Here is a 27,982-nt window from a genome sequence, read left to right as displayed (position 1 = left end):
AATGGGTGTTTTACCGCCATCGAAGGGCGAAACTCTGTACAGCGAATGCTGGAGCAGGACCGGAATCGGGTCAATTGGCAGTTCTAGCCTGTTAGATTCCAATCATTCAAACATTTACCCTAAGCACATTTTATTCGTAGATCGATCACATAGTTAATACCAAGAGACATAAAAATGTGTTACTTGCTGTTAACCAGTCCCACGGCGTTAATGGTAAATAATAAAGGCATAACTCAGGACTAGTACAAGCAGTCACTCACACAGACACGCGCACGCACAGAAAAAACGCCAGTGTTGTAAACTTGAGCAGGACGTTTAAATCCATTTCAATAGACTTACTGACGTGGGGCAGCATTGCTGAATACGTCCCATATTTTAGTGTTAAAAATATAAACAGTTTTAGACAATATGCAACCCTCGTCTTTGCAGGTGCGCTAGGTTCACGTTTTGACATAGCACTCAGATTTTACTGTTATAGCTTTAATCAGTTTCAAGTGATAGGTCACCTCTTGCTTGTTGGTGCGTTGCAGTTCCCGTTGTGACATAGCACTGAGAGTTTACTGTTATTTAAATAGTTTAATTTAATATGTAGGCCTAGGCTTTGCAGGCGTGTTACTGTTCACGTTGTGACATAGCACTCAGAATAAACTGTTTAGCTTTAAACAGTTTCATGTGATCATGCAGCCTCTTTCTTGCAGGTGTGTTACAGTTCCCCTTGTGACATAGCACTGAGAGTTTACTGTTATTTAAATAGTTTAATTTATTATGCAGACCTAGGCTTTGCAGGTGTCTTACTGTTCACGTTGTGACATAGCACTCAGAATTTACCGTTGTACCTTTGAACAGTTCAATTTGATATGAGACCTCGTCTTTGTAGGTGCGTTACAGTTCACATGGTGTCATAGCACTCAGAATTTGCTTTAAACAGTTCCCTGTGCCATCTCACCCTCTTCATTACGGTTTACATAGTGACCTAGAATGCAATTAATACCTTTCGAGGACTTGTGTTACGAGATATTTATTCCATTTGCTATTTCAGTCGTATGTTATGTGTTGCTTGTGAACGTCCACCGTTGGTCACTACCGTCATTATGGTGAAACATCATTTGCATTTTCGCATGATGAATGTGTAGTATTTGTATGTACAAGCTGTGTGTACGGAGCTCCAGCGGCATAGCCATACTGTGGACACAAACAAGCAAAAGGACGGTATCACAAAATACTATTTACCTTACGTAAGTCAGTACAAATAAAGTGCACACTACGACACATGTAAAGGTAGCTGTTTTGCATGATAACAACACTCAACAGAGGAATATACTTGATATATGTATATACAGCATTAACAAGAAGCAGGTCTCGGTCAAGCCAGCGAGATATACAAACCATATGATGGTGATTTAAATTGTCGCATCACCCTATGAACGTCACCAGGCAACGTAACGTCACCGTTGGCAGTTGAGGAAGATGTCGCCGGGTGCAGTATCCGGCTGTGTCGTCACGGCCGACGTTCACTACTCAATTTATACAAGTAGCAGGGTGTCACATTACTGTTATATATATACCATAGTCATCAGTACAATTGTATTTACATCATTCTGTCATAGTTCACCGTATGCACAGATCAAATTGACGGACTATTTACAAGTGTTCTCTCCCAACTACAAACAGTCACTCAAGGCAACTCATCAGTCCCGCGTAAGGCCAACTTGAAACACAGTCCTGTCAGGAAACCAGTTCTGCAGTCAATTATGACGTCATAATAGATCTGCAGTAAGGGGTCAACCTAGTTGTTCTGTTTCCTGACAAACTGTATGCCAGCCGGCATGTCTATCTACACCATAACCTCATATATCACGCATGGTTCTAACCACTTTCTCAGCACATGTTTAATGACTAGGCACGGTGTTCATACAGTTGAGCGGAGCGAGGCACATCAGTACATTCAGACATCAGAGTCCCGTGTAGCCTGGGTTTGCACAAGAGCCGTCCTTTTCTCGCCTCCCTTCAGTATGTCCTTTAGAAATATTTTAATGAACGTATCTCTGAACTGTTTGCTCATTGTACAGTACAGGACAAAGTTTATTCCATTGTTGATGAGAGCGAGAATATCCATTAAATCCCCTAGCGGGCTGTACACCTCTCTGAAAAACCCATCGATGACTCCACTGAGCAGTTGAAGGATTCCTTGAGGAATCTCAGTCAACAGAAACAATGCAACGACAATGAGAAGCATGCGTGTCGTTCTGTTGGTTTTCCCTTGCCGTTTGTTGTCGTCATCAGCTTTCTTGGTCTTATTCAATAGCTTCTTCCTCCTCTTCTCCGCATCCTTCATTGTCTTAATCAAACACACGCTTAGTATTGTCAACAGAAAACACGGTAGTAGTTTTACCAAGAGGGCTTGTGTCCAGAAATTGAGGTTCTTGATGAACACTGAGGCAGGAGTGTCCTTCTTCACATCGATGTACCAAGACGTAACGTTGTTCTCCACATACGTGGTGAACTCGTAGGACACGCTGTTCGGTATACATGCAATCGTCGTCACTACCGATACGATCACAATTGTCAGCTTGGCTCTCTGAATACTACACAATTTGGCTCCGTGTCGAGGATTGCGTATGAATATGTAACGAAAGAGTGCCAGTGAAACCGTCAGCCATATTGAAATAGAGTGAACGACGACGCTGAAAATGGCGTAGAACAAAAGAAAACGGGCGTTTGCTAACGGGGACGGACGGGTAGCAAACATGTGGTAGTTAAGTATGGCATATGGGAAGTAGGCTGCCATTGTCAGTCCATCTGACACGGCCAACCCCGAAAGAATAACGTTAGTCGGTGATAGCATATTTTTGCTTGTCAAAACAAAAAAGTTCAAAGCATTTGCCACAACTCCGAAGATGCACACTAAAGGGGCAGCATATCCATGGATGGGTTGGTACCATGAACTCCACAACTGCAGGCCCGTCGGTACTTCTTCAGAAGCGTTAGCCCCCATGTCTGACAGCGTGTTGTTACTGCCGACGGTGGCGTTGAAGTACGCAGCGGTTGACGTCATTTGTCCAGAGTCCGCAATAATGACAGGGGGACAAGCAGTCAGCGATGATATCAAGCCTTGGGGTGCTTTGATTGGTCGATGAGAAACTAAGCTGTTAACTAGCACGCTTAGTCAAATTGACTTCTGGCATGACCATTTGTCCGGCAATGAGTGGTAAGTCCAATTGGGGCTGTAGACGTCTTCTTCCTGCAACAGTAAGGAAACACATTTAGGATGTCATCTGATGTTACACTTACACATTCAACACGGAAGATTCTTCACACCTAAGTGAAGTTAGGCGTGACTAAATATTATCAAATGAGTTGACATACTGAAAAGAACGGAAGTTTATTAATCTTGCTTTCAAACCTGCTTTCTGGACAAGACATGCAATAACAACTTATATTTATCCACACAGAGTCGTGATGTTGTTTTGAAAAATAATAGTAATAATAAACTGTTTTAAGGTGAAGCTTATCTAATGCTGTCTGTTCCTGCCGTTTGTTCAGAAAATCGTTACAAGCTGTCAATCACGTATGCCAATTATTTTGATAAATTCGCAGCCCAAGCACGCAGAACATGAAAAGCTCGATATCAAGAAAACTCGTCAACAAATATACATTCTTACTAACATGAAATACACGTGAAGTACCAGGACATGCTCATTTTCATTTTCGGCACCAATAGTTTTACTGTCAAAGGGCGGGTAACTCTAACACTGGAAACGCATTTAATTTTTTTTACTTAACTATGACCCATAAGGGCCCATTATCTATATTTCCGTCTGCTGCGTGTATTCACATGTCAGTTATGTCATCAAGTATGTAAATCGGGGTAATGTGATAGCCTAGTGGTTGAAGCGTTCGTTCGTCATGATGAAGATCCGGGTTTGATTCCCCACATGCATACAATAAAACCCATGTCTTGGTCCCTGTCGTTATGCTCTGGAATAGTGCTTAATGCATCAAACGGGACTTCAAGAAAAGAGAAAGACTTCTATCTTGGACCATGATTATCACATATAGTGATGTAAGCTAGTTCTTGACATACACAATGTGAGTTGGCTGATAGGTGTATGTGGGCCTCGAAAGCTTTCATCTTGCCAGATGGTGGTTTTCCTGATTCAGACTACTACGAAATGACATAAGCATATGGTATGAAACATCCTCGAGAACTAGCCTGGTGAAATGAGCATCTGAATGCATGATGGTGTTCTGTGATTCTCACGTACACATTCGGTTCGTCAAACTGACTGAACGGTCAGCAGCCCCCTAACACCTGAACTGATCTTCATGACCCTAAACCAACCAACCCTACTTGCAACTTCAACCGCTCAACCAAACTTAATCTCCATCGATATTTATACCTTTGATTCCATATGGTAAACCCCTATCCCAACCTCAAACCATATCACCAACCTGAAACCCCACTCGAATTGCCAATCCACATCACCAGTCAGTTCTCCCCAAATCCATCCATATCACCAAGGTGAAACCAAACCCTAATTGCCAGTCCGCTTCACCATCCATATCCACAAACCCACAGTGCCTAGCCATACTGCCAATGCCAAACCTTATTCACTCGAGATGTCCAGCTGCGTCGTCAATCCTATGCTTCTATTCAAGAAATGTCTCTGAGAAACTCAAATCCCAAACACACACCAGGTTCCGCCAAACGCTATGTCACACACAACAAAAACACATACGCGCAATGTGGCTTGTCTTCGACATTCTGTCAGAGCTGCTGACTCTATTACTGATAATTGTCAGCACAGTGCATGTTGGCAATCATTTCATCACATTAGAGTGTTTTGAAGCATAGATCATCATTAACCCTCAATCACAGCTTTCGACTGTAGAGGGGCCCCGTTATACACCCTCAACCAACACTCATCTTCACCGTGGACCTACTAGCTGTAAGCTATTCCTCAGAGGTCAGTGGCAATAGACTATAATGAAGATGGCTTTACGTCTTAATCCATAAACCAATACTGCACAGGCTAGATAAATGACCACGTGATAAAACTAATACTTAAAGGTCATGTTCATGGATCATGTGAGGAGAGGCTGACAAAGACCAATGACCATCCCTTGTTTCTTCCCATGTATCCCTAACGCTTATGTGAACGTTATAGGAATGTACCTATGGAAGTTATCACACTATCATCCCTTCTGAGGCGGAAGCCTAGTTCTAGAACTGCAAGTTCCGTGTGTTTAGTCATAAAATGACACAAAGAACCAAAGGAACCAGCTGAAAAGGTAACCAACCCATGCCCTGGGACTGGTATAAAGAAGCTGAAATTAATCAAGTTTAGTTCTAAAATTTTAAACAAGCATGTCATACTTGCCACAAACAAATACTAAATTCAGGAACTCAATACAGGGTATCATTTTACAAAATAGATACTTTAGAAATGTATAGATGGTGGTATGCTCTCAAGCATGATTTGTGTTTGGTTACAAATGCATTCAATCGATGTTTACAATTGCTAAACTGCATTTCGTGTCTGGCATAACGAAACAGTTGTGTTCGTCAATCTGACATTTCCTTCTTGGGAATTCAGGAACTAATCAGATTGTAAACAGTTGATGGCAGTTGCCAGAGGTCACTTTATAGGAACTTCAGTGGTCAGAGAGTCTTCTGGGAGCGCATGATTATTGGATTGTTGACCCTTTTGGACAATCAACAAGCTGAAAGTTACACCCCTGCGGCGCGGGGCTGTGTGAAACATGTTTATGCCCAGGGTTCCTCACTGAAACAGTGATTGCCGTCAACATTCCGAGAAAGCGTATCATATATGTTCTTAACCCAGGGTGAACACATACGAGTTTGTGTAGGCATATTTAGTATTTACTCGACCAGTACTGAAAACGGCCCTGACAAGGGCTGAAAACTGAAGCTGAACATTTAAGACTGTCACAATTTGCTTTGTTGAGTTTGCTTTGTTCACCAGACCCGCAGACAACTTTGATCATATTATCGAATCAAATGTCTTGTCCGACTATGTGTCTAGGTTTGTCCCACCATAGACGGGCTCTTGGTTTCAGAGTTGTAACCATCAACGACCTGCATGACTCTGGGTGTGAGCGAGTTTAGTTTTACGCTGCTTTAGCAATATTGTAGCAATATCACGGCGGGGGACACCAGAAATGGGCTTCACACATTGTACTCATGTGGGGAATCGAACCCGCGGATTCGGCGTGACGAGCGAACGCTTTAACCACTAGACTACTCCACCGCCCCAAGCATCACTCGGGACTTTCCTCACACATCACGCTGACATGGTGTGATACAACCAACACACTGTTCAAATAGGTGTTGAAGTAACTTGTTCTTAGTTACTCAAGTACACCACACTTTCGAGAGGGTCTCTAGTGGTCACTTGTGTCTTAAGCGTTCAATCCTCACACCAAAGGCCCGAGTTCGACTCACTACCACGACACCAAAATCGGAGCCCACTGGTTCCCTAATGCGGAGCTGACAGACAATTATAATTATTATTGAAAGCATAGTCCTTTATCCATGGTGCTATTTCATATGATCAGAATCGTTTGTGACCTTTGATATTTTTCCCAAAAGCCACTGTAAATGATGCGAAACATCAAATTCGAACGGTTTTAATTTATAAGTATATACATGCAGTTCGGGTACCAAGAACTGCTACTATATGGCGCGTGCAGCTGTCTTTGGAGTATCAGTTCCAATTATAATATGGTAATCTAATCTATACTAATCTGACGCCGTGAAACCAAACAACAAGTCTCTGTAGCCTACAATTTTCTGACCAGCAGAACTCCCTACCTGGTCGTTACTGTATATTCAGAAAGTGACATTTCGACATGATGGCTGAACACCAGTAATAACTGACCGTAAATTACAGTTGTAGCACGTAACTACCAGACAGTACACCGACGACAATCTGTGAACTGTATGGCTGACCTGAACAAAACTTAGTCGTTAACTGTTCCAGGAGTTACATGACAAACGTGATTAAGCCGGTGTTTACGCTGCTTTCAGCTTTATTCCAGACACATGAGGGTGATGGGCACTGTGGGCGTCACACTTCAACCGTGAAAGGACAGGAACCCGTTTCTTCGGTGTCACGATTGTACTGTTAAGCGACCCTATCGCTTCCTTATATATACTCATGGAAACGAATAAGGGAACACTTGAAAGTACAAGTGTTCCTTTAATCTTTTCCAGGTTTCTTCACAAGGTATGTACTGCACTGTGGGTGAAATTCTGGAAATGAATAAAGGAACATGTGTATGTTCATGTGTTCTTTAATTCGTTTCCATGAGTATATAAGACAAAGTATCGTCATCATTCGAAGGGCAAGAACGAGCTATATGGCACATATTCTGCAACGGTATGTGCAAGTAGAAAGAGCGAAAACGACCACTGGCATAAAAATAGGAACATTTACCAAGATAACGCAAGGCGTAGTCACAGAACCACTTTGAAATGGCGTAAGGCGTCCTTCTCAGAACCACTTAAAGATGAGGCAAGGCGTAGTCACAGAACCACTTTGAAATGGCGTAAGGCGTAGTCACAGAACCACTTAAAGATGAGGCAAGGCGTAGTCACAGAACCACTTTGAAATGACGTAAGGTGTCCGTCACAGAATCACTTAAAGTTTAGGCAAGGCGTAGTCACAGAACCACTTTGAAATGGCGTAAGGCGTAGTCTCAGAACCACTTAAAGATGAGGCAAGGCGTAGTCACAGAACCACTTTGAAATGGCGTAAGGCGTCCTTCTCAGAACCACGTAAAGATGAGGCAAGGCGTAGTCACAGAACCACTTAAAGATGAGGCAAGGCGTAGTCACAGAACCACTTAAAGTTTAGACAAGGCGTAGTCACAGAACCACTTTGAAATGGCGTAAGGCGTCCGTCACAGAACCACTTAAAGATGAGGCAAGGCGTAGTCACAGAACAACATTATAATGACGTAAGGCGTCCGTCACAGAACCACTTAAAGATGAGGCAAGGAATAGTCACAGAACCACTTTGAAATGGCGTAAGGCGTCCGTCGCACAACCGCTTAAAGATGAGGCAAGCCGTCGTCACAGAACAAAATTAAAATTACGTAAGGCGTCCGTCACAGGACCACTTTGAATGACGTAAGGAATGGAAATACCACCATCTCAATCCGCCCGTCTGCACCTTCTTGTATATAACATCTGAATACGAATGGAATTCCAGGCCAGCAGTTCACCCCACGTAATTAAAGCCACACCATGAATCAACCGCAAGTGCAAATCGTGCAAGATCTACAGTTAACACCAGCCATAGTATACTATGAATATTGACATGCCCTGCTTGAGCCCCTCATGTACACGTTGGCGACGGGACCTGTCTAAGATGCCCGAGCACCCTGTCTGTCTTACAGCGGGATTGAATAACAATTGTCTGGGGAAATCAACGAGAACCTTCGCAGCGCCAAGCTATCAAATATAAATGTTTATACTCACTTTATAAAATATGTTATGTACGTTTCAATTTGATACACGAGAACATCGCCTGAACCTCTTCACATACGTCTGCATACGGTGTTCTTACATACATCATCCTTCCAACAGATACTAATGAACATATATCTCGGGGTGATCGAAACTTGCGGCATCTAGTTTCCAACTATACCTGATACCAAGTAAGAAAGGCTGTTCCATAGTCTCTTTTTATTCTATTAGAGATTATGTTTATATCCCAAAATTAGTCTTCTAAATTTTCAGTTTGTAAATAGCAATAGTGAACTCAAGGTGAAAATGTACAACTGAGGTGACAATAGGTAATGATGAAATGGTAACAGATGAGGTTCAAATGGTATAGGAGGCACTGTGATGCCATATTCATGTAGAGAGTTTTGAATGGTTCCAACCTTTCCATTTTTAGGCCAACTCAATCATCTTGTCATCTACATAATTAGAGCTTCATAAGCACGTATTTATGGCTGGATATCGCACAATACTGATACCAGTGGTAGTAATAATAAAAATAGTAGTAGTAGTAGTAGTAGTAGTAGTAGTAGTAACCGCAGCAGCAGTCTTAGTCGTATAGCGACAGAAACTGCAACCACAAGACATACAAGCACACGCCACATATCATTACAATTCATCTGACATCTTCATCAATTCTACGAAACATCATAATATATTGATCGTATTTGACGGATACTTAGTTTATTCAACTGGTAAACCACGGTAACATCCCAGACGGTTTCGTATCGAATACCACTTCCTCGCCCGATGCTGCAGCATATTGTCTGTTTTTGCGTAATACCTTTCGTCGTTGTAACGTGTGGTTTCATCTCAGTTGGCGCTGCTACAGATCCCCGTCTCACTGAATGCCTGCAGGTGCATACTCTTGACTGTGGGCTGATGGCTGCTGCGGTATGTACAGTATGAGCTAGACCGTTTCTGCCAAATGTACCTGTTAGGACATCTGCCGCAATCTTCACGTCGGTAGCATAGCAGAGTGGCCCGTCCGCAATCAATTCTATGCTGAACACTTCCCATATTAGCACTGAGTGGTGTTCCGCATGGAAACCATTGCAGCCGAGCTCAGCTCCAGTCCTCCACGCTTCTTCCTCTGTCCTCCCCTGTGTCCTCCTGCCCTCTGTGATCATGCTGGACGTGATGTAGGTGTCATCACGTTATTCGTATTACAGAATTTGCTGTGGTTTTACACCGTGATTACGCCCAACAACACATGGGATCGTTGAAAGGGCACCCTTTGTCGTCACTGTCTCGTATCAACAGCTATGAATCTATGGCTAAAAGCCTTGCGAACGTCAGAGGAAAACATAACAATGTCGCCGCTGATTCCATTCGTTAACGTTTCCTTGAGAATGATTGATATGTTGATTGTTAATAAAGGCATGGCCCTCTTTGAAGAAACACATTATAAACGGAATTAAGGAACAAAGAGTTCGCGTCGGTACATGAACTCAACAATTCTGTTTTGATTCTCATTTCGGTAACAGGGAACAATCATTTTCGTAATGACATTTAAAATCTTAAGCACACATATACTTCGCTTAGCCTCTAAAATATTTTCTTAATTATCTAGAAAAGGGAGAGGTTGTTTGAATCACAGCTTATTCCTTAATGCACTTTAGCTTTAACTTATTTTACCTCTAAGGAAACTTTTCATGCACTTAAGTCAATTTAACTCTCAGAAAACTCTTACGACCGAGTTTTTGAATGTTGATTTGAACCCCAGCCGCAATATTCTAGTAAATAATCAATTTGGGGCTAGGTAATGAAAAGGTAAACAAAAACTAAGAGCAACGATTATACCCTGGAGAGCACGTTGCAAAACATGCAAGTGCAACAGCCTTCAAACACAAGAAATGACATCGTCCAACCTGTTATGTCGAGCATAAAAATGAACTTGACCGTCATGTAGCGAGGCTCGACAGACAGTGGGTAAAGTAACATCCTACAACGCTAATGTAATAAAGCATATATATAATAGTCTTCATCAGCTAGAGAGATGTGCATTTACCCCCGCGGTTACTGAGAATCGTCACTAAGATAACGAATAAAGCCCACAATCCATTGACGGCGGATCATTAGAGGGATGACAAAAACGTGTGGGGATAAGCAAATATCCAAAACGCGATTTTATACACTTTGCGACTGTTATCCTTCGGCAAATGCACAAAACTCGTAAAACAATCCTTGAATACATTAATTCCAGAAATAAGAACTGTTATTTCGAAAACGGACGACACAGACAAAATACATTGAAAGATGAGTTCTTTACAGAAATAAGACGGCGAGGCTAGGCAAAGAGCTAACAGGTTCACCTTTAAGAAAAACACATTTCGAAAGAACAATTAACCTTCCCTCGTACGTAACTATTGTCGACGATAACGTTGTCAGCCCATAGGATGCTAGCATGTCAACTGTACTGGTGTGTTGAGCTCGTGTAATCACAGGAGCAGAGATGGCTTACACCACCCCGACCCGACTCTGACATCGGCCTCATGAATACCTTTCACTCCAAATACGGAACCTGCGTAAAATCTTAACGCGGATTACATGTGAAAAAATAATATTGATTGTGTGAATTCAATTCGTTTGTACAAACCCATGCCAAGCAGTTGTAAGCTACATCACAGCGCAAGTGTGCTCCAGAGGTTTTGACCAGGTGACATCCCTTCTCAAACAAAGACTAAAAGAATATTTAGTTGAAGGATTTCCGCCCGAAATAGCAAAAGCGGGTTTCTGCGGGTTACAACATTTACACTGCAGTGGTTATAGGTGTTATGATGCCTTGCGGGTTCATCAAGTATCATAAATCATTCAGAAATGAGGTGCTTCTTTTCCTTATACCTGCAAAATCCATTTGTAATATTCGCGTTCCAGCTTTATCCTTACCATCACGGCTGATAATGAGCTTAACAAGAGAGCGTCAAATAACTCTCTTTCATGACAATGAGTAAATATAAAATGTGGGACACGCTAACGAAGTTCTTCGTCATTGTCATTCGTAGGTTTTGTCGTGTAAGATTTATGTAACGCGCTGAGCATGATACTTCATATATATAGGGAACTGCAGATGAACACTAATTATGAATCAATGACCTTGTCCACGTTCAGTGACCGCTTCAGCAAACAAGGATATTAGGATGATTATGTCATTTTTGACATTCAAGATGGTTGTTGAGAATTGTGTTCCTCTTCTTTACACGTGCCCGTGGCTCTGCCACATTTATAAATTGAATGCTATTTGAACTGGTTTGTCGACCTGGGTCAACGTGCCGTAGACCCGTGAAGATCCGGGTTAGAATGAACCTTCAGTAACCCATGATTGTCGTAAAAGGCGACTAACGGGATCGGGTGGTCAGGCTCGCTGGCTTGGTTTACACATGTCATCGGTTCCCAATTGCCCAGATCGATGCTCATGCTGTTGATCACTGGATTGTCTGGTCCAGATTCGATTATTTACAGACCGCAGCGATATAGCTGGAATATTGCTGAGTGCGGCGTAAAACTAAACTCACTCACTCAACGTGCCGTAAAGCAGACACAGCCATGATTGTCGTGACAATTTAACTCCAATCTTCGGCATTAGTACTCCTTCGTGCTTTGTGGCCAAATGGTTTCATTTGTCTTAATAATTCATCTGATTGAGTTTGTATGGGGTGGCGACATTCTTAACTACATTGCAGCAATATCACGACAGCTGACACCAGACTTTCACAAATTGTGAATGTTGGGAATGAAACAGCAACTTTCAGTGTGACGCATGAACACTGTAACTACATGGCGACCCAACCATCTCCCTGAGTATATCACTTCTAAATGCCGTTCAAAGACTCCATCTCCCTGAAGTTTAGAAATGTATTAATTGGTTAAGCATTTTCCATACAAACTCCATGAGAGACGCAAGTGTGTGAAATATTGTTCTCCAACAAATGCTGTGCGTATTTCTCGTTTCCATTTTAAGGGCCAATCTTGGATAAAAGGTAGGGACCATCTCTTATGCTATGAAACTGCCAGATATAACTACCGTTTCTCGATCGTAGATAAAGGGACATAACTATCTCCCCGAAGACAAAAAGGTCCACAACCCACAATAGTTCATTTACTCATATTTCATCTGCAGCCTGTTCTGTGAGCCGGATGTACACTAGATTCCCACGTAAGGATTGTGAGCGGGCTCACGGCAAGATCGTGGAATATGGTCTGCTCGCCTACTGACCACATTGATTGTAAGAAAACGATGTTGATTACCATTTCAAAGACATCTATTTCAGTCCTCGCAAGTTTTTGTTGAGGAGCCGGATTGATTACAACAGGGACGACAGTCACCGCTAATGCCTAGGTTTAATTCAGTCCCACCGTCCTCCACATTTGTGTAATTTTGATATTACAGACACTTCAAAGAGAAAGTCAGATATTAAAAATATTTGTGGAACTTTCAGCATGTTTTCATGAAACAGATTTCTTTTCGTTTGACCTGGAGATCTGATGGCCCTGCCAATGGGAAGCAATTCCATGTCTTTGTTTTGCCATCAAAGCTGTTGTTGCTCCATCGAACTGTGTAGGTACCAGCGTTACAGGCCGTTTCCAATAATTCCCTCAGTTCTGTGTTCAGTAAGTGAAACCAATATGTACCGACGAAGATACGAAATACCTTGTTGATATAAATCTCAGATCAAACTGTCTACAGACCCCTTGAATAAATTCAATTTCCAACTGCACATGACGGCCAAACATGGATAGCGCTAAGAGTTTATACTTATCTGTTTTCACTTTACAATATAAACTTTGCCAACACACAAATTGTGTTAGTGGCGGGTGCTATCAATAGGAAAAACATGCTTACCTTTTCCGTGAAGATATGGTGTCATAACTAGTTTTCAGGGATCCTTTCATATAATGTTCACTACTTTTGCGTTTCTCACCAATGAAATCTTTTTCGGAACACATCTTTCTTAAACTGTTCGCATTACTTGCAAGCAGCAGAATCTCTGCATCTCGCAACAGAAGTAACTCAAAATCTGTTTTACACCTAATGGAATCTGTTTCGGCAGACATCTTTTTTTAATGTTCTCTAAACTTGTACGAAGCAGAAGTAAGTAACATTCATAGTTCCTATCCTGCAAAGTCAGAAATACCTCTAAGCCCCGTGGATGTTCAGAGATGTGACCCCAGAAAACTATGCTGGTCGTAGAAAGAAACTTATGGGTGGTCAGGTTCGGTGACGAATGACGTAGGTCGATGCTCACATCATCATTCATTGGAGTGTCTGGTCAAGTCTGGATTACGTTCAAGCCGCCGTGTTATACATGGAATATTACCATTCATCCACACACATACGCACGCACACACACACACACACACACGCACACACACATGTACCTGACTCTAATCGGGGGACGGCTCCATCAGATGTTCGTTTTCATCTTTTTTTTTCTTTACCACGGACAGACACTTGGGAGCCGGCTTAAAATGGACCCAAACACCGGAGGGTCATTTGGCATTTGTTAGAGCAGACTAACCATTCACCGATGTTGTGCATCGTTGCCATTGTTTTCATTCACTGGATTGCCAAACTCAGATTCAATAATTTATAGTCTGTCATGACATTAATGGAATATTGCATAGTTGTGTCATTCCTTCCAAACTAACAGATCGCCTCCGTGGTGTAGTGGTTAGAGCGTCCGCCCGGAGAGCGGAAGGTCGCGGGTTCGATCCCCGACAGCGTCATACCAAAAGACGTTAAAATATAGTACTTGTTGGTCTCTGTCTGGTGCTCGGCATTAATGGGTACAATACGGACTGGTCGGCTGGGAGTCAGTATACTGTGTCTGAGTGGGGTATTCATGCTTCACTGCGGCATGATATCTCAGTGAGCTAGCACTTTAAAACCAGCTTAAGTCTGGGCTAGTACAAGCAGCCGCACATACACATACACACGCATGCACGTCGTCATGTGAGCGAAATATTCTCAAGCACGACGTTAAACCCAATTTCACCTCACCTCACCAAACTAACAAATGGTAAATGAGGGGCCTCTACAATATGTCCAAGTAGGGGGTGACTACAGCAAAGTAGTCAAAGACAAAAGCAGACAAGGAAATGACAACTGGAATCAACGCTACCACATCGAGACAGAAACATCTTGACGTCAACGCGCAGGAACGACAGTATCGTAATTCAATGTAGTTCCTGTACTGTGGAGGTCAAGACATCACTAACGAGCCCCACTGCATAGAAGGAGTTCCTTTCCCACTGGGAAACAAATCTACACAAATAACAATCAGCGCTGTTTACAGACGTTTCCTGCCGTAAACCGTGACACTGTGGGCTTGAAATGGAGGAAAGCTAATTCCATCTTCCCGTAGTAGTTGCTGCTTCCTAATCAGCTACACAGATAAGTCTTGCTTGATTAGAAAACAAGCCCCGACTTCTGTCCTGTTTTGAAGGGACGATGTGGAGTTGAGTGATTGAATAGGTCTTCGATTGAGCTGATCATTGGTCAGACATAATAAATCATTACTACACAACCTATCGCCAATAATTGTATCCATCAAGTTCTGCACCATCATAACAATTAGTTGGACTAATTATTTATCAAAGTAAAACCTTCAGCTTGACCTACTGGGCGTATTAATCTGAAATGATCCATTATCCTTTGAAGGGTACGTTTTGCTATGTTCATAGTAGTGTCATTCCTAGAGGGGGATTGTCAGATGATGAGGATATTTAAGAACTTCTGAGGATCAGTTTGCAATCCTCCAATTTCCCCTGGGATTTAAGTAGCCATTTTACGTAGAATTACCTTTTCTAGTTAGGCTATGTATCATAGTCAGCGATTGTTCTAAGGCACCTGAACAAGGCTGTAATCGGATCAGCACAATTACATGGTAACCTGTCCAGCAAAAGCTATCATTGATTGCTTAATATGATATATAGTGACTCGTGTCCGTCTAGCTGGCTTTAAAATAACTTCTCACTGAAATGACCTTTGTGTATCGAGTATATTTTATTGTAGGAACTATATAATTGAGGCAAGTGTTACTTGGTACATAGCCATATATTCAGAGTGTTCCTGTACGTGTGTATTACAAGATGATTTTCCTCCAACCACCTAAAAATTCAATCAGTACAAATTGACAGAAAAACTAAAAATTCAGACACTTCGACAAAGAATTCTATCACCAGTGGACTGAAAGTGGAAATCTTATGATTATGAAAACGTACAACATACATGTTCCAATCAAATTAACTCTTTTGTGGTGTTCTGAAACGGTTTTGAACGTCTGAGTTTTCAGATAATCTGTCGAATAAATGGACAGATTTTCACATCCAGTTAATGTAATGGCGCACATATATCAGCAGTTTGTAAGTGCATCGCACATAACACATACTCCGGTACATATATGTACATTATATGCTACAAGATCAAGTCTAATGTGATATCTCATGTAAAATCGCACAAGTGCATGTACGAGTCAACGATACTTGCAAGAATCCTTGTAGGATAACTTTCATCGAGATTAAACAAATCACAGAGATCCTTGCTTAATGGACATGTTTCACAAACCGTCATAAGATGTTGGAGCTGTCGAACAAGCTATCTATGATGGTCATAAAAAATAATGGAAAAAATGTTAGCCTCCCTACTTCACATTGATGATCTGGTGGTCGAGTGAGTTCTATCAACGTGGGCAAGGTGCTTAGCCGATACTCCAAATGTCTCATTTTAATTTTATCTCACATCGTCTGAAGAGAACCGGTTTTTATCTTGACTTGTGCCGTTTGAAAAGGTTTCAACAGGAGCAAAGTTCTTTGTGACGTCACAGACAACCGCCATGTCTATTGGAGTGTCAATACTGCAGTAATTCTGACTATTTGCTGAAAGTAATGAGTTTTCTTTCTGTCTCATTTAGAAATCAGAAGGAAGATGTTGGGAATGGGACAGAGGGTAATATCACCAAGAATTGACTTTATGGCTTTGATGCCAAACCGTGTGTATCATAATTACAGGCTCATTTCCAGAGTTGCCAACTTGACCTATAAGAGTCTCGTCTTGAATGTCTACTGATTAGCGTGGAATGTGACATTCAGGTTATCATCGATGTAAGTAGATGTATGTATCATGGTGTGCAATGTGGCAGTAAACTTTATATAGGTTTTAGGTGAGATTATCAAAGCGTTTCAATTGCTTTTGAGGTAATTTCATTGGAATAACGGCTACGGCGGACGATAATGACGATGCAGTAACAATAACGATCGGTCAAAGTGACCATTGTACCTTTTGGACTTCATACAAGTTTTACCTTCTGTTTTCCTGACATATTTCCTTACAAGGAAACGCCTTATCAATGAAACAAGAAAACATATAGAATATAACTGTATAAAGACAATTTGGCAATCTACTAAATGACAAGTGTATGTGTTGAATGGACAAAACGTGTTCTTTCCAAAGATGGCACAATTTCACTGAACCTAAGATTACTCCTCTTTATAAAACAACTTAACGTGAGAGAAGAAACAACTTCCTGGTAAAATACAGTACACAACTATTTTTGAAGGTGGCTCAATATGAGTGAGTGAGTTTATTTTTACGCCACTTTTAGCAATATTCCAGAAATATCAACGGGGGACACCAAAAATGGGCTTCACACATTGTACCCATGTGGGGAATCGAACCTGGGTCTTCGGCGTGACGAGCGAACGCTTTAATCACTAGGCTACCCAACCGCGCCGACTCAATATGAACGAAACCAGATGATGATGCATTGGATACCTGTATGATAGTTATGTTTAGGACCCTTTAATAATGCAGTATTTTTAAAGGTTTTGATAAGTTTTGTAATTTCTCAACAATCCAATTTTCAACCAAGTGCTTCCTTTTGCCTATCAGCGTGAAAGATAACTGCGCTAAAAAAGGAACAAATACAAAGAAATAACAACTTTCTATGGTATATAACGTACTAAGCCCCTGGTATTGTTCTATTTGCGTATAATTAATTTCGATGGACTAAAAGATGCATGATACTGTATTATTTCTGAAGATCAGGGGCGGTGGGGAAGCTTCGGGGTTAAAGCGTTAACGTTCGCTCGTCACGCCGACGGTCCAGTTCCCCACATGAGTAGAATGTGTGAAGCCTATTCCTGATGTCCCCCGGCTTGCTGTTGCTGGAATTTTAGTAAAACTCACTCACTCACTTGAAGATCATGTTCAGCTGCCCACGTCGGGTTTAATTTGTCGGTAGCGTGAAAAGTTTTGCACAACTATTAACTTACTATATTTCAGATGTATTTTAGGTATAATGTTGTGAATTTATATCAGTTTGTTTACTTGTTGTTGTTTAACGCCGCACTCAGCATTATACCAGCTATATGGTTACTTACTGTCAATAATCGAGTCTTGACCACACAATCCAGTGATCAACAGCATGAGCATTGATTTACGCAATTTGGATACGATGACGTGTCAACCAAGTCAGCGAGCTTATAACCACCAGATCCCGTTATTCGCCTCTTACGACAATCATGGGTTGCTGAAGACCAATTCTAACCCCCAACTTCACGGGTTTTTGTATTTCTAAGAGATGAGACTGGAAATGTGTGTCTCCTCGTTAGTTATCACGTGACTAGAGCATCTCGGTCAGATCATGTTAGGCATTTAAGACTGGCGCAGAATCCATTTACTTTATCTTGGTCTTGCGTCGAAAGTTTTGACAGGTTTATTTTCCCGGGATAACTTAGAGAGGAATCTTTTCTGGTGACAGATACGAGGAATACTGCCATGTGACTGGCGGGTGTAATTGTGATCTGTGGTAGATAATGGATCTAAACACGGTACAAAATCTCAGCGTCTCCATCTAAAGCATGCTTTCTCGGTCGGGTGATTGGAGTATGATTGATGAAGAAAGCTGCAGAAGATTGGGGGATCTATTGGGCATAAAGCGCTTATGGTGGAAGATAGTCATTTTACATAACGATCATCACAGTCATATGATGTCCAAGACACTTTCAAAACCATTTCAGTATTGTGTAGGTCTAAGGAGATTTTTCATCTTTTATTCATCGCATCTCACCCATTACAGTTCCCCCAGGTTAGAGAATGTAATGCTTTTTCTGAGGTAATATTTGAAAAACAAATTTGAATAAAATCTCCAAAAACATCGAGTGTCTCAAAGATAAAAGCTTTCATTTACAGAACAACATTCACGCCCCCATAGAGTCTTAATGTTTCATAAATTGCACTTTAGAGATAGATTATCATCGTCCCGGTCCCTAATGGAGAGGGTGCTTCTTAGATCTCATTCTCCCGATTGCGTTACACGCTGTTGGTTACAGCTAAGAATATAGTAATCAAAGCAAATTTTACTTGTACCATTTTGGTGAGAATAACCTGTAAGTGAACGTGCGTGGTGTCGACTGTGAATGCAAGGGCTGTGTGCGAAAACGAATGTGTGTGAAAGCGGTTTCTCTGTCTGTGTGTGTGTGTGTGTGTGTGTGTGTTGTGTGTCTGTGTGTGTCTGTGTGTGTCTGTGTCTGTGTGTACTCGTAATTTAAACTGGGACAGTGACTGTGTGTATTTGGGACAGTGACTGTGTGTGAAAATGGCGTGTGTATGTGACATTAACAGTATGTGAAAGTGTCGTTTGTATGCGTGACATTGGTTATGCGTGAACGCAGTGTGTGTGTAATTTAGACAGTGAAGGAGGCATGCTTTGTTAAAGCGGTGTTTGGATTTTTTATTGTGACAGTGTGTGAAACTGGCATGTGTATGTGACATTGGTTTGTGTAAAAGTGGCGTGTGTATGTGTGACATTGACTGCGTGGAAAAGTGGCGTGTGTATGTGTGATATTGTGTGCAAGTGATGTTTGTGACATTGACTGTGTGGAAAGTTGCGTGTGTATGTGTGACATTCACTTTGTGTGAAAGTGGCGTGTGTATGTGTGACATTGACTTTGTGTGAAAGTGGCGTGTGTATGTGACATTGACTTTGTGTGAAAGTGGCGTGTGTATGTGTGACATTGACTTGTGTAAAAGTGGCTTGTACATGAGTGACATTGGTTTTGTGTGAAAGCGTGTGTGTGAGTGTGTGATTTAGACAGAGATGGTGGCATGTGTGAAAATGACTCGTTTGTTAAAGCGGTGTTTGTATCTGTGACTGTGACAGTATATGAGATGTGCATGTGTATGTATGACATTGTCTGTATGTGAAAGTAGCGTGTGCATTGACAGTGACTGTGTGTAAGTGTGGCGTGTGTAATTGTGACATTGACTGTGTGAACGTGGTTTGTGTGAGAGTCACCTGTGAATGAGAATGACAAAATGTCATATTGCCTCATACCGATTTATTCATAAGGTAATAATGATTTGTTGTTCAAACGGCGAAAGCGAATTACAATAAAACGAGCTTAGAATAATGGCAATCAAATGTGAGCGTGTACCGCATTTTGATTTTTGAATGATGAGGTTAAGTGGAACTTTATGCTGTCGAATCTCCTTCCCGAATGACCTCTTTTATTGCGAAATATGAAATTGCAATCTCCGAGGAATGTGAAAAACTTTACATCCAGCAGACCGACATAATTATTCTATTTCAATATATTCAATGTGATCACAATGTGACTGGAAATACATGGTAATTTCATTTTCTGTGTTGTATTTGGAAAATATGACCTCATCACGTGTTCGATTACCTCCTTGCATTCCAGAGCGACACATTTTACATCGTGTTCCGACTCTTGCAGGACACGATGATAAATTGTTGTACTACTGAACGTCGCCGATGACATTTATGTTCAAAATTGCAGTTAAACATCATGTGTTTTTGCATTTGTGGGAGTTATTGATTATTTGAGGCCAGAGAGAATGTCACTTGGAACCAACGAAGTTAGCCTAGAAATTTGAAATTCAAAATGAAAACTCGATTTCAAATAAATTCCCATTGCATAACGTTCTCAATTACACTTGCAAATGCGGAGACGCATTCTGATTATCACTGGTAATAACTTAATACGACCGTGCCATTTGATATCAACGCTGTCAACCCCTTAACGTCATTAGTAGGATGTAGGAAGTCAAGACGTGCCATATTCACCGCACTCCTGTCCTTGTGAGAAATAAGAGACTATTACATCCGTGTTCGTGTCTCACTGATTTACTGAGTGCCATCATTAGTTCAGTTCTCACAGAAGAGCATGGTAAGAGAGAATTCTGACACGAATATCGTAATATGGTACTGCTGATGAACAGTCGAAAAGATGTCTTGATACGTGATTGGTGTATACAAGAAGATTGTCTTTTGTATTGGAGATTGTCTCTAGGAACTGACTATTGACACCATTGTGTAGCATCACGTTATTATTTTCAGTATGATTTCCTCAGTCACATAATGTGATGTCACATAATGATGACAATCATACAATTTGATATCACACAATGATGACAATCGTACAATTTGATGTCACACTATGATGACAATCATACAATTTTATGTCACACAATGATGACAATCATACAATTTGATGTCACACAATGATGACAATCGTACAATTTGATGTCACACAATGATGACAATCATACAATTTGATGTCACACAATGATGACAATCATACAATTTGATGTCACACAATGATGACAATTATACAATTTGATGTCACACAATGATGACAATCATACAATTTGATGTCACACAATGATGACAATCATACAATTTTATGTCACACAATGATGACAATCATACAATTTGATGTCACACAATGATGACAATCATACAATTTGATGTCACACAATGATGACAATCATACAATTTGATGTCACACAATGATGACAATCGATACAATTTGATATCACACAATGATGACACAATGATGACAATCATACAATTTGATGTCACACAATGATGACAATCATACAATATCATACAATTTGATGTCACACAATGATGACAATTATACAATTTGATGGCACATAATGATGACAATCATACAATTTGATATCACACAATGATGACAATCGTACAATTTGATGTCACACTATGATGACAATCATACAATTTGATGTCACACAATGATGACAATCATACAATTTGATGTCACACAATGATGACAATCATACAATTTGATGTCACACAATGATGACAATCATACAATTTGATGTCACACAATGATGACAATCATACAATTTGATGTCACACAATGATGACAATCATACAATTTTATGTCACACAATGATGACAATTATACAATTTGATGGCACACAATGATGACAATCATACAATTTGATGTCACAATGATGTCAACGATCACAGAATTCACATAGTGACAACATTCACACAATTTGATGTCAACACTCATCAACAGTCTGTCACACTGAAATGTATGATAACGTGATGTCACACAATAGTTTCACACAATGGTTTCCATAGTAACACAATGTGAAGTCACAATGATGTCAATAGCGTGCTTTTATGGAACAAATACTTAATTTTCCCAAATAATATTTGAGTTGTACCTTAAACATATCTAGTCTCCATGCCAAGCTCCACCACACGAATATCAAGAAGTCTGTCTCCAACAAAAGCGATAACTTGCAGATCTAGAGCACGTAGCCGGTTCAAAGAATGTACAGGGAATCTACTTTCGATTGAGCGATTTTCCATTTCTTACCTAAATGTAAACTTCAAGAACGTAATTGGTAAGTGCCGGCTGGATGAATATTCATGAACCCCGCCACAGGGGCCACTTATCCCCAGCCGTCATAGTACAGGCATTTTACACATCTGGAAAATCCTTGCGATTGGGTCTCCTTTCAGCGAAACGATACCATTCATTGTATGCAAACAATGGTCTCAGGTATACGCGATGCATGGAGCGTAGATATAAATACAGAACATGTTTCGCACCTCAACATCAATTCATTTGAAGTTTATCCGTGTCCTGATTTGTTGCACCTTGCAGGTGGTTGGGTGTCCGATAGGATATATCCCACACCAGCATTGCCATTGTGACAAGCCTACAGCTTTTGACCGCCTCCGTGGTGTAGTGGTTAGAGCGTCCGCCCGGAGAGCGGAAGGTCGCTGGTTTGATCCCCGGCCGCGTCATACCAAAAGACGTTAAAATATAGCACTTGTTGGTCCCTGCCTGGCGCTCGGCATTAATGGGTGCAACAAGGACTTGTCGGCTCGGAGTCAGTATAATGTGTCTGAGTGGGGTATTCATGCTTCACTGCGGCATGATATCTCAGTGGGCTAGCACTATAAAACCAGCTGAAGTCTGGGCTAGTACAAGCAGCCGCACATCCACATACACACGCATGCACGTCGTCATATGAGCGAAATATTCTCAAGCACGACGTAAAACCCAATTTCACTTCACCTCACCTCACCTTCAACTTTTATTATCACCCCTCATCTGAAGTAAAATAGGAACTCATCGATACTAGGTCCACGATCATTCATAGGAGGTAAACTTGTCAGTATGATCCTCAAATGCGAATAACTAAAGTTAGTATTACACCTGATTCAATCAGTACCGCTCATATAGTACTGACTGACTGAGTTTGGTTTTACGCCGCTTGTAGCAATATTCCAGCTACATCACCGCGGGGGACACCAGAAATGGGCTTCACACATTGTACCCATTTGGGGATTCGAACCCGGGTCTTCGGCGTGACGAGCCAACGCTTTAACCATTAGAATACCCCACCGCCCCTCATATAGTACGAAATGCAATACTTTAAATATATATATATCTAACCTTCGGAATTCGACCTCTTGACAATTTGTGAATGCACTCAGCATGATGTACACACGCAACAGAGAGAGATTGGGTCAAGACGTGTCTGACTATAAGCCACCATATGTGGATTTCGCTGACATCGCTTCACTACCGTCTTTGTTTGCTCCAGGTGGAAATAATCTGCTAAATGTATTCCTGTTGTGAAGTGGACAAGAGCCGTCACAGACTGAATTGACAGCAGAGTCTAGTGCCAGAGTAAGAAATATTGGTCTGGCATGATTTCATTAAAACCTCCTTCTTCACTTGTGTTGGTAGAGCTTACTGTTAGACCCCTCTCCCTACTCGAGCATGGGCGAAACAGATGGAGATAAGTAGACACTGTACACCAACCGTCCCTCCTACACCATAAGTAGCTGGCTACATCCACAGCCACGTCACAACCACCTCTGCAACATCGTCCTCAGAAAGAGGTCCAGATGTCTCAGATCGTTCAACATAGTAATTCTTTAAAAGCTCTTTTGGTCACAACATTTCCCTTTATGGATGTTCTACAGTATGAGTTCTCTTGGAAGATGACCGTGCCAATGGTAGACTGTCCCAATGTGTAACTACCAATGACAACAATTTTATTAATTATAAGAGTGAGTGAGTGAGTATGGTTTTACGCCGCTTTTTAGCAATCTTCGAGCAATATCACGGCGGGGGACACCGGAAATACGGATTATAAGAACAGTAGCGACATGGCGTCACCTTAAAGTGGAAACATGTTTAAAGATAGCGTACATTAGAAATGTCATATTTTGCAAAACAAAACAGTGAACACAAAATTAACAAAGAATTAATGTAACTATTTCTCCGATACACACAGAGTTAAGATATACGCTAACACTCTCACATACGTATAGTGATCCAGAAATGTAAAGTCAGATGTTTTAACCTGATCATCATTGCCCATAATAACACCTAACAGCATGACAGAAAGTGTTTGAGAAAGCTTTCATAGGTCAGAGTCCGGGCTGTCTTCATCTTCTCCACACGCTAAGTGTATTTCCTCCTGGTACTGAGCACATCTTTCTGTAGCAGTAGTTAGTATGTGACTGACAGATTACTGAACTGCTGTGATAACCCTCGCTACTAAGTTGTTGTCCCGACCACCGTCCGTTATTTCTAGACCACCGACACTGTTATGTTCCGAAACAAAACCACATCTACACAGAACACCAGCAATGTCTCAGGGTGACCATATTATAGTCCTTGGGTGGGTCGGGTGGGGTGGGGTGTGTGAAAGGATTAAAACTAGATTGTGTTAAGGAGGCGTTACTTCATGTAATCATTGATAAAGTACACGAGATATATACATAATATTTCTTTTGTATTGTATGGAACAGGTAGACAGGACCTCTCATGCTTGTGGTGGAAAATGGTTCAAGCGTGAGTGCGTGACCCCGAAGACCCTTGTTTTATTCCACGTATTGGTACTTTGTGTGAATCACGTTTCTGGTTCCCCCTATATTGGCCATAACCCTGGAATATTGATCAAAGCGGCGTAAAACATACTCACTCAATAACGCACTCACTTACACTATTTTATGAGACACATTTACACATATGTATTGTCCAACAATCAAACACCGACCATTATAACTCAAAATGTCATTTTAGAAAATATTTTCAATATCAACATTCTCAAAACAATTTCAAAGTGTGATTGCTGGTAGGGAACGCAGAAAACTATAAGTATGACAAACTCAAATGGACCACTAATTGTAGTTCGTATCAAACGTAGTTCGTTAAACGCCTTCGACTAAAACATAAAGAATGTGGCCTGGACCAAAGATTATTGTTTACACCCGTTTGTTCGCTATAAGCATGTTCAATGTACATGTAGTATAGTGTACTCCCCCTTTACGATAAACGACCAATGGCAAGGCAAGGATGTATTCAACGTCTTAAACCTAAGTAAGGCGTCCTCGATATCATGGGACAGCTACACGGATGATGGGCAATCTTCGAGAAAAATGTTCCCAAAGATGACGAGATCTACAGATATCAGATACCTATATCAATGATATCAGGAGTATTAGGAGAACCACCATGATATCCATTATACATAAGCACGTCACACTGCCAGGTTATCCTCAGTGAAACGCTCCTGGCAGGTTTGACACTACACGTGACACTTTTTAGTCTAGTTTGTAACATGTCAGTTGTTAGAAATAGAATATCGGATTTTCTTTCGCGATTTTTAGTAATGCCTGAAATCCCACAACAAAGACACCGGATTACATCGGGTTTTCTTTAAGGACATATCCTTAATACCTCGCTGGTAGTTCTAAAAATGTAGCTTAAAACCTTACAAAATTTAAACCCTTTAGTTAACATGATCTGATCCTATTTTACACTATCTGTACTAAAAGGGAAATGTATTAACCTTTCAAAGCATCTTGCTTTTTTACGACATCAAGTAAAACTGTAATTTACATACACGTCACTTGCAATGCATTTGGACTATGAGCAGAGGGTCAGGTCGCTTGCCACAAATTGGTTTAAGCACTACGACTATCGTAAGTCAATTTTAAGACAGGTGCTACGACAACCGTATGATTGTAATCTACAGCGCGACCCGGAAACCTGCTTACAACATAAACTGTCTGGCCTCGAAAATTACGCGTCACAGCAACACATTGTGGGAATATATTTACTGCTAGAAGACGTATGTGGGTGCGATTGCATCTGAAAACGACACTTGGATAAAAGTAGAACGCGTCAAAGGATAGGTGGAGTTACGTAAGATGGGGACGAGGCTACATTTGTGTCTTTATGACGCTAGATCAGACGGGAATGAGGTTTGTAATGACGTGATGACGTCAGAGGGAGGAGGATGAGACGACGTGATGACTCTGGATAAAACAAGAAGGCTAGTAGTGACGTGAATATAGGAGGCTTGTAGCACTAGAATAGTATGAGGCTTGTGGTGAACTAATGCCGCTAGATACCACAAGTATGAGGCTTTTAGTGGCGTGTGCACGCTAGATAAGACACGTAAGATGCTAGTAGTGACGCCATGACCCAAGATAAGGCAGGTATAATGTATATAGTGACGTGGTGACGAAAGATAAGAAGAAGGCTTGTTGTGATGTGGTGACGTTAGATACGTGTGAGACTAGTGGTGACGCCAGAAATGTAGCAAGCTTGTGGTGGCGTCATGACGCTATATACGTATGAGGCTTGTGGTGGCGTCATGACGCTATATACGTATGAGGCTTGTGGTGGCATGGTGACGAGATACGTATGAGGCTTGTGGTTGCGTCATGACGCGAGATACGTATGAGGCTTGTGGTGGCGTCATGACGCTAGATACGTATGAGGCTTCAGTGGCACGGTGATCACGAAAGTAAAGTAGGAGGCTTGTGGTTGGGTCATGACGCGAGATACGTATGCGGCTTGTGGTGGCGTCATGACGCTGGATACGTATGAGGCTTCTAGTGACGTGATCACGCTAGAAAAGTAGGAGGATTGTGGTGACGTCATGACGCTAGAAAAGTGTGATGCTTCTAGTGACATGGTGACGCTAGAAAAGTAGGAGGATTGTAGTGCCGCTAGAAAAGTGGGAGGCTTGCAGTGATATGGTGACGCTAGATACTTTATGAGGCTTGTGGTGGCGTGATGACGAGAGATATGCATTAGGATTGTGGTGGCCGGAGATGAGATGGGAGAGACGCTTATAGTGAGGTGATGACAGAATTGGTTCATGCTTAGGCGTCAACTGTCCAACTGTTTGCATTTTCGACACTTAATATAAAACCTACCATGAAGCACTAACCTTTCCTATGTATATTTTATGCACTAGTTATTCAGGATTGCTTATTCCAAATCAATGGTTTATTTAAAATGCATGTTAAAATAAAACGAACAAAACCCCAATAGGTGAATTTAACCCTTTAGGTTCAATGGTATCCACCACTACAAGAAGCAGAAACACATAGAGTTAAGCACCCAGGTACATGCACGCTCTGTAAGTCCAATAATACTGAACGCAACGTTGAACTTCTTTTCACCTCAGCTCCAGCTGCACCCTGTGACAATACTGGACATCCAATCGGACCTGATAACATGGGAATTCAACAAGAATCGCAAATACCACCATGACAGTTTCAACTGCAAGCCAAACAGAACAGGGACGCTTGAGATTTGATGAAAAGTTAAAAACAGTCTATTGAGATACTGTTACAGCGTTCGTGACAGATGTCGCCAAGCCACACACGTGGTAAGTGGATCTGTCAGATAATTTCCTGCTCAGCAGCGGTGGAATTAGTTAACAATTGTACAGTAATTACACCCTCTATTCACAGATGCTTGTTCTAGTCAGTCATAATCCAGGCATTCAGGTTCTGGAGCCCAGTGTCGAAAAGGATTCCAATGAGAGATAACCTGCAAATGCAATCTATATGTGATAGTGATTCTTGTTTAATGTGAAGCTATATTTTTCATTTCTTTACAGTTCGGTTTTAAACTAGTTTCGGGAAGGTGCCACATTTAAACTGTTATGATGGGGTTAGTGCTGTCTTGGATTTTTGTTTGACAAAAGAGACTATTGCCAGTCAGTAATTCAAGACAAGCACATCTTTGTTCTTAGAAAGGAACAAACCATTCTTTAGGGAACACAACACATTGTTTTTCTGTATTTGTTAGAAAGGAGGATGTGTTATACCACTCGGTCAT

General features: G+C 41.3%; 1 protein-coding gene across 1 annotated transcript in view; it reads right to left on the bottom strand.

Moving 5' to 3' along the window:
- Nucleotides 1-1,945: 1,945 nt before the first annotated feature.
- The window catches only part of LOC124257130 (G-protein coupled receptor dmsr-1-like), a 48,818-nt gene continuing 22,781 nt past the window's right edge, over nucleotides 1,946-27,982 (bottom strand). The window contains exon 2 of the mRNA XM_046691120.1: nucleotides 1,946-3,241. Coding sequence (XP_046547076.1) covers nucleotides 1,946-3,055 — 1,110 coding nt within the window. The 5' untranslated portion in view covers nucleotides 3,056-3,241. The remainder of the gene's footprint in view (nucleotides 3,242-27,982) is intronic.

The sequence above is a fragment of the Haliotis rubra genome, unplaced genomic scaffold (assembly GCF_003918875.1).
Source record: "Haliotis rubra isolate DU_JTF1 unplaced genomic scaffold, ASM391887v1 Scf65, whole genome shotgun sequence".
NCBI lineage: Eukaryota > Metazoa > Mollusca > Gastropoda > Lepetellida > Haliotidae > Haliotis > Haliotis rubra.
This window is presented reverse-complemented; position numbering and strand designations above follow the sequence as displayed.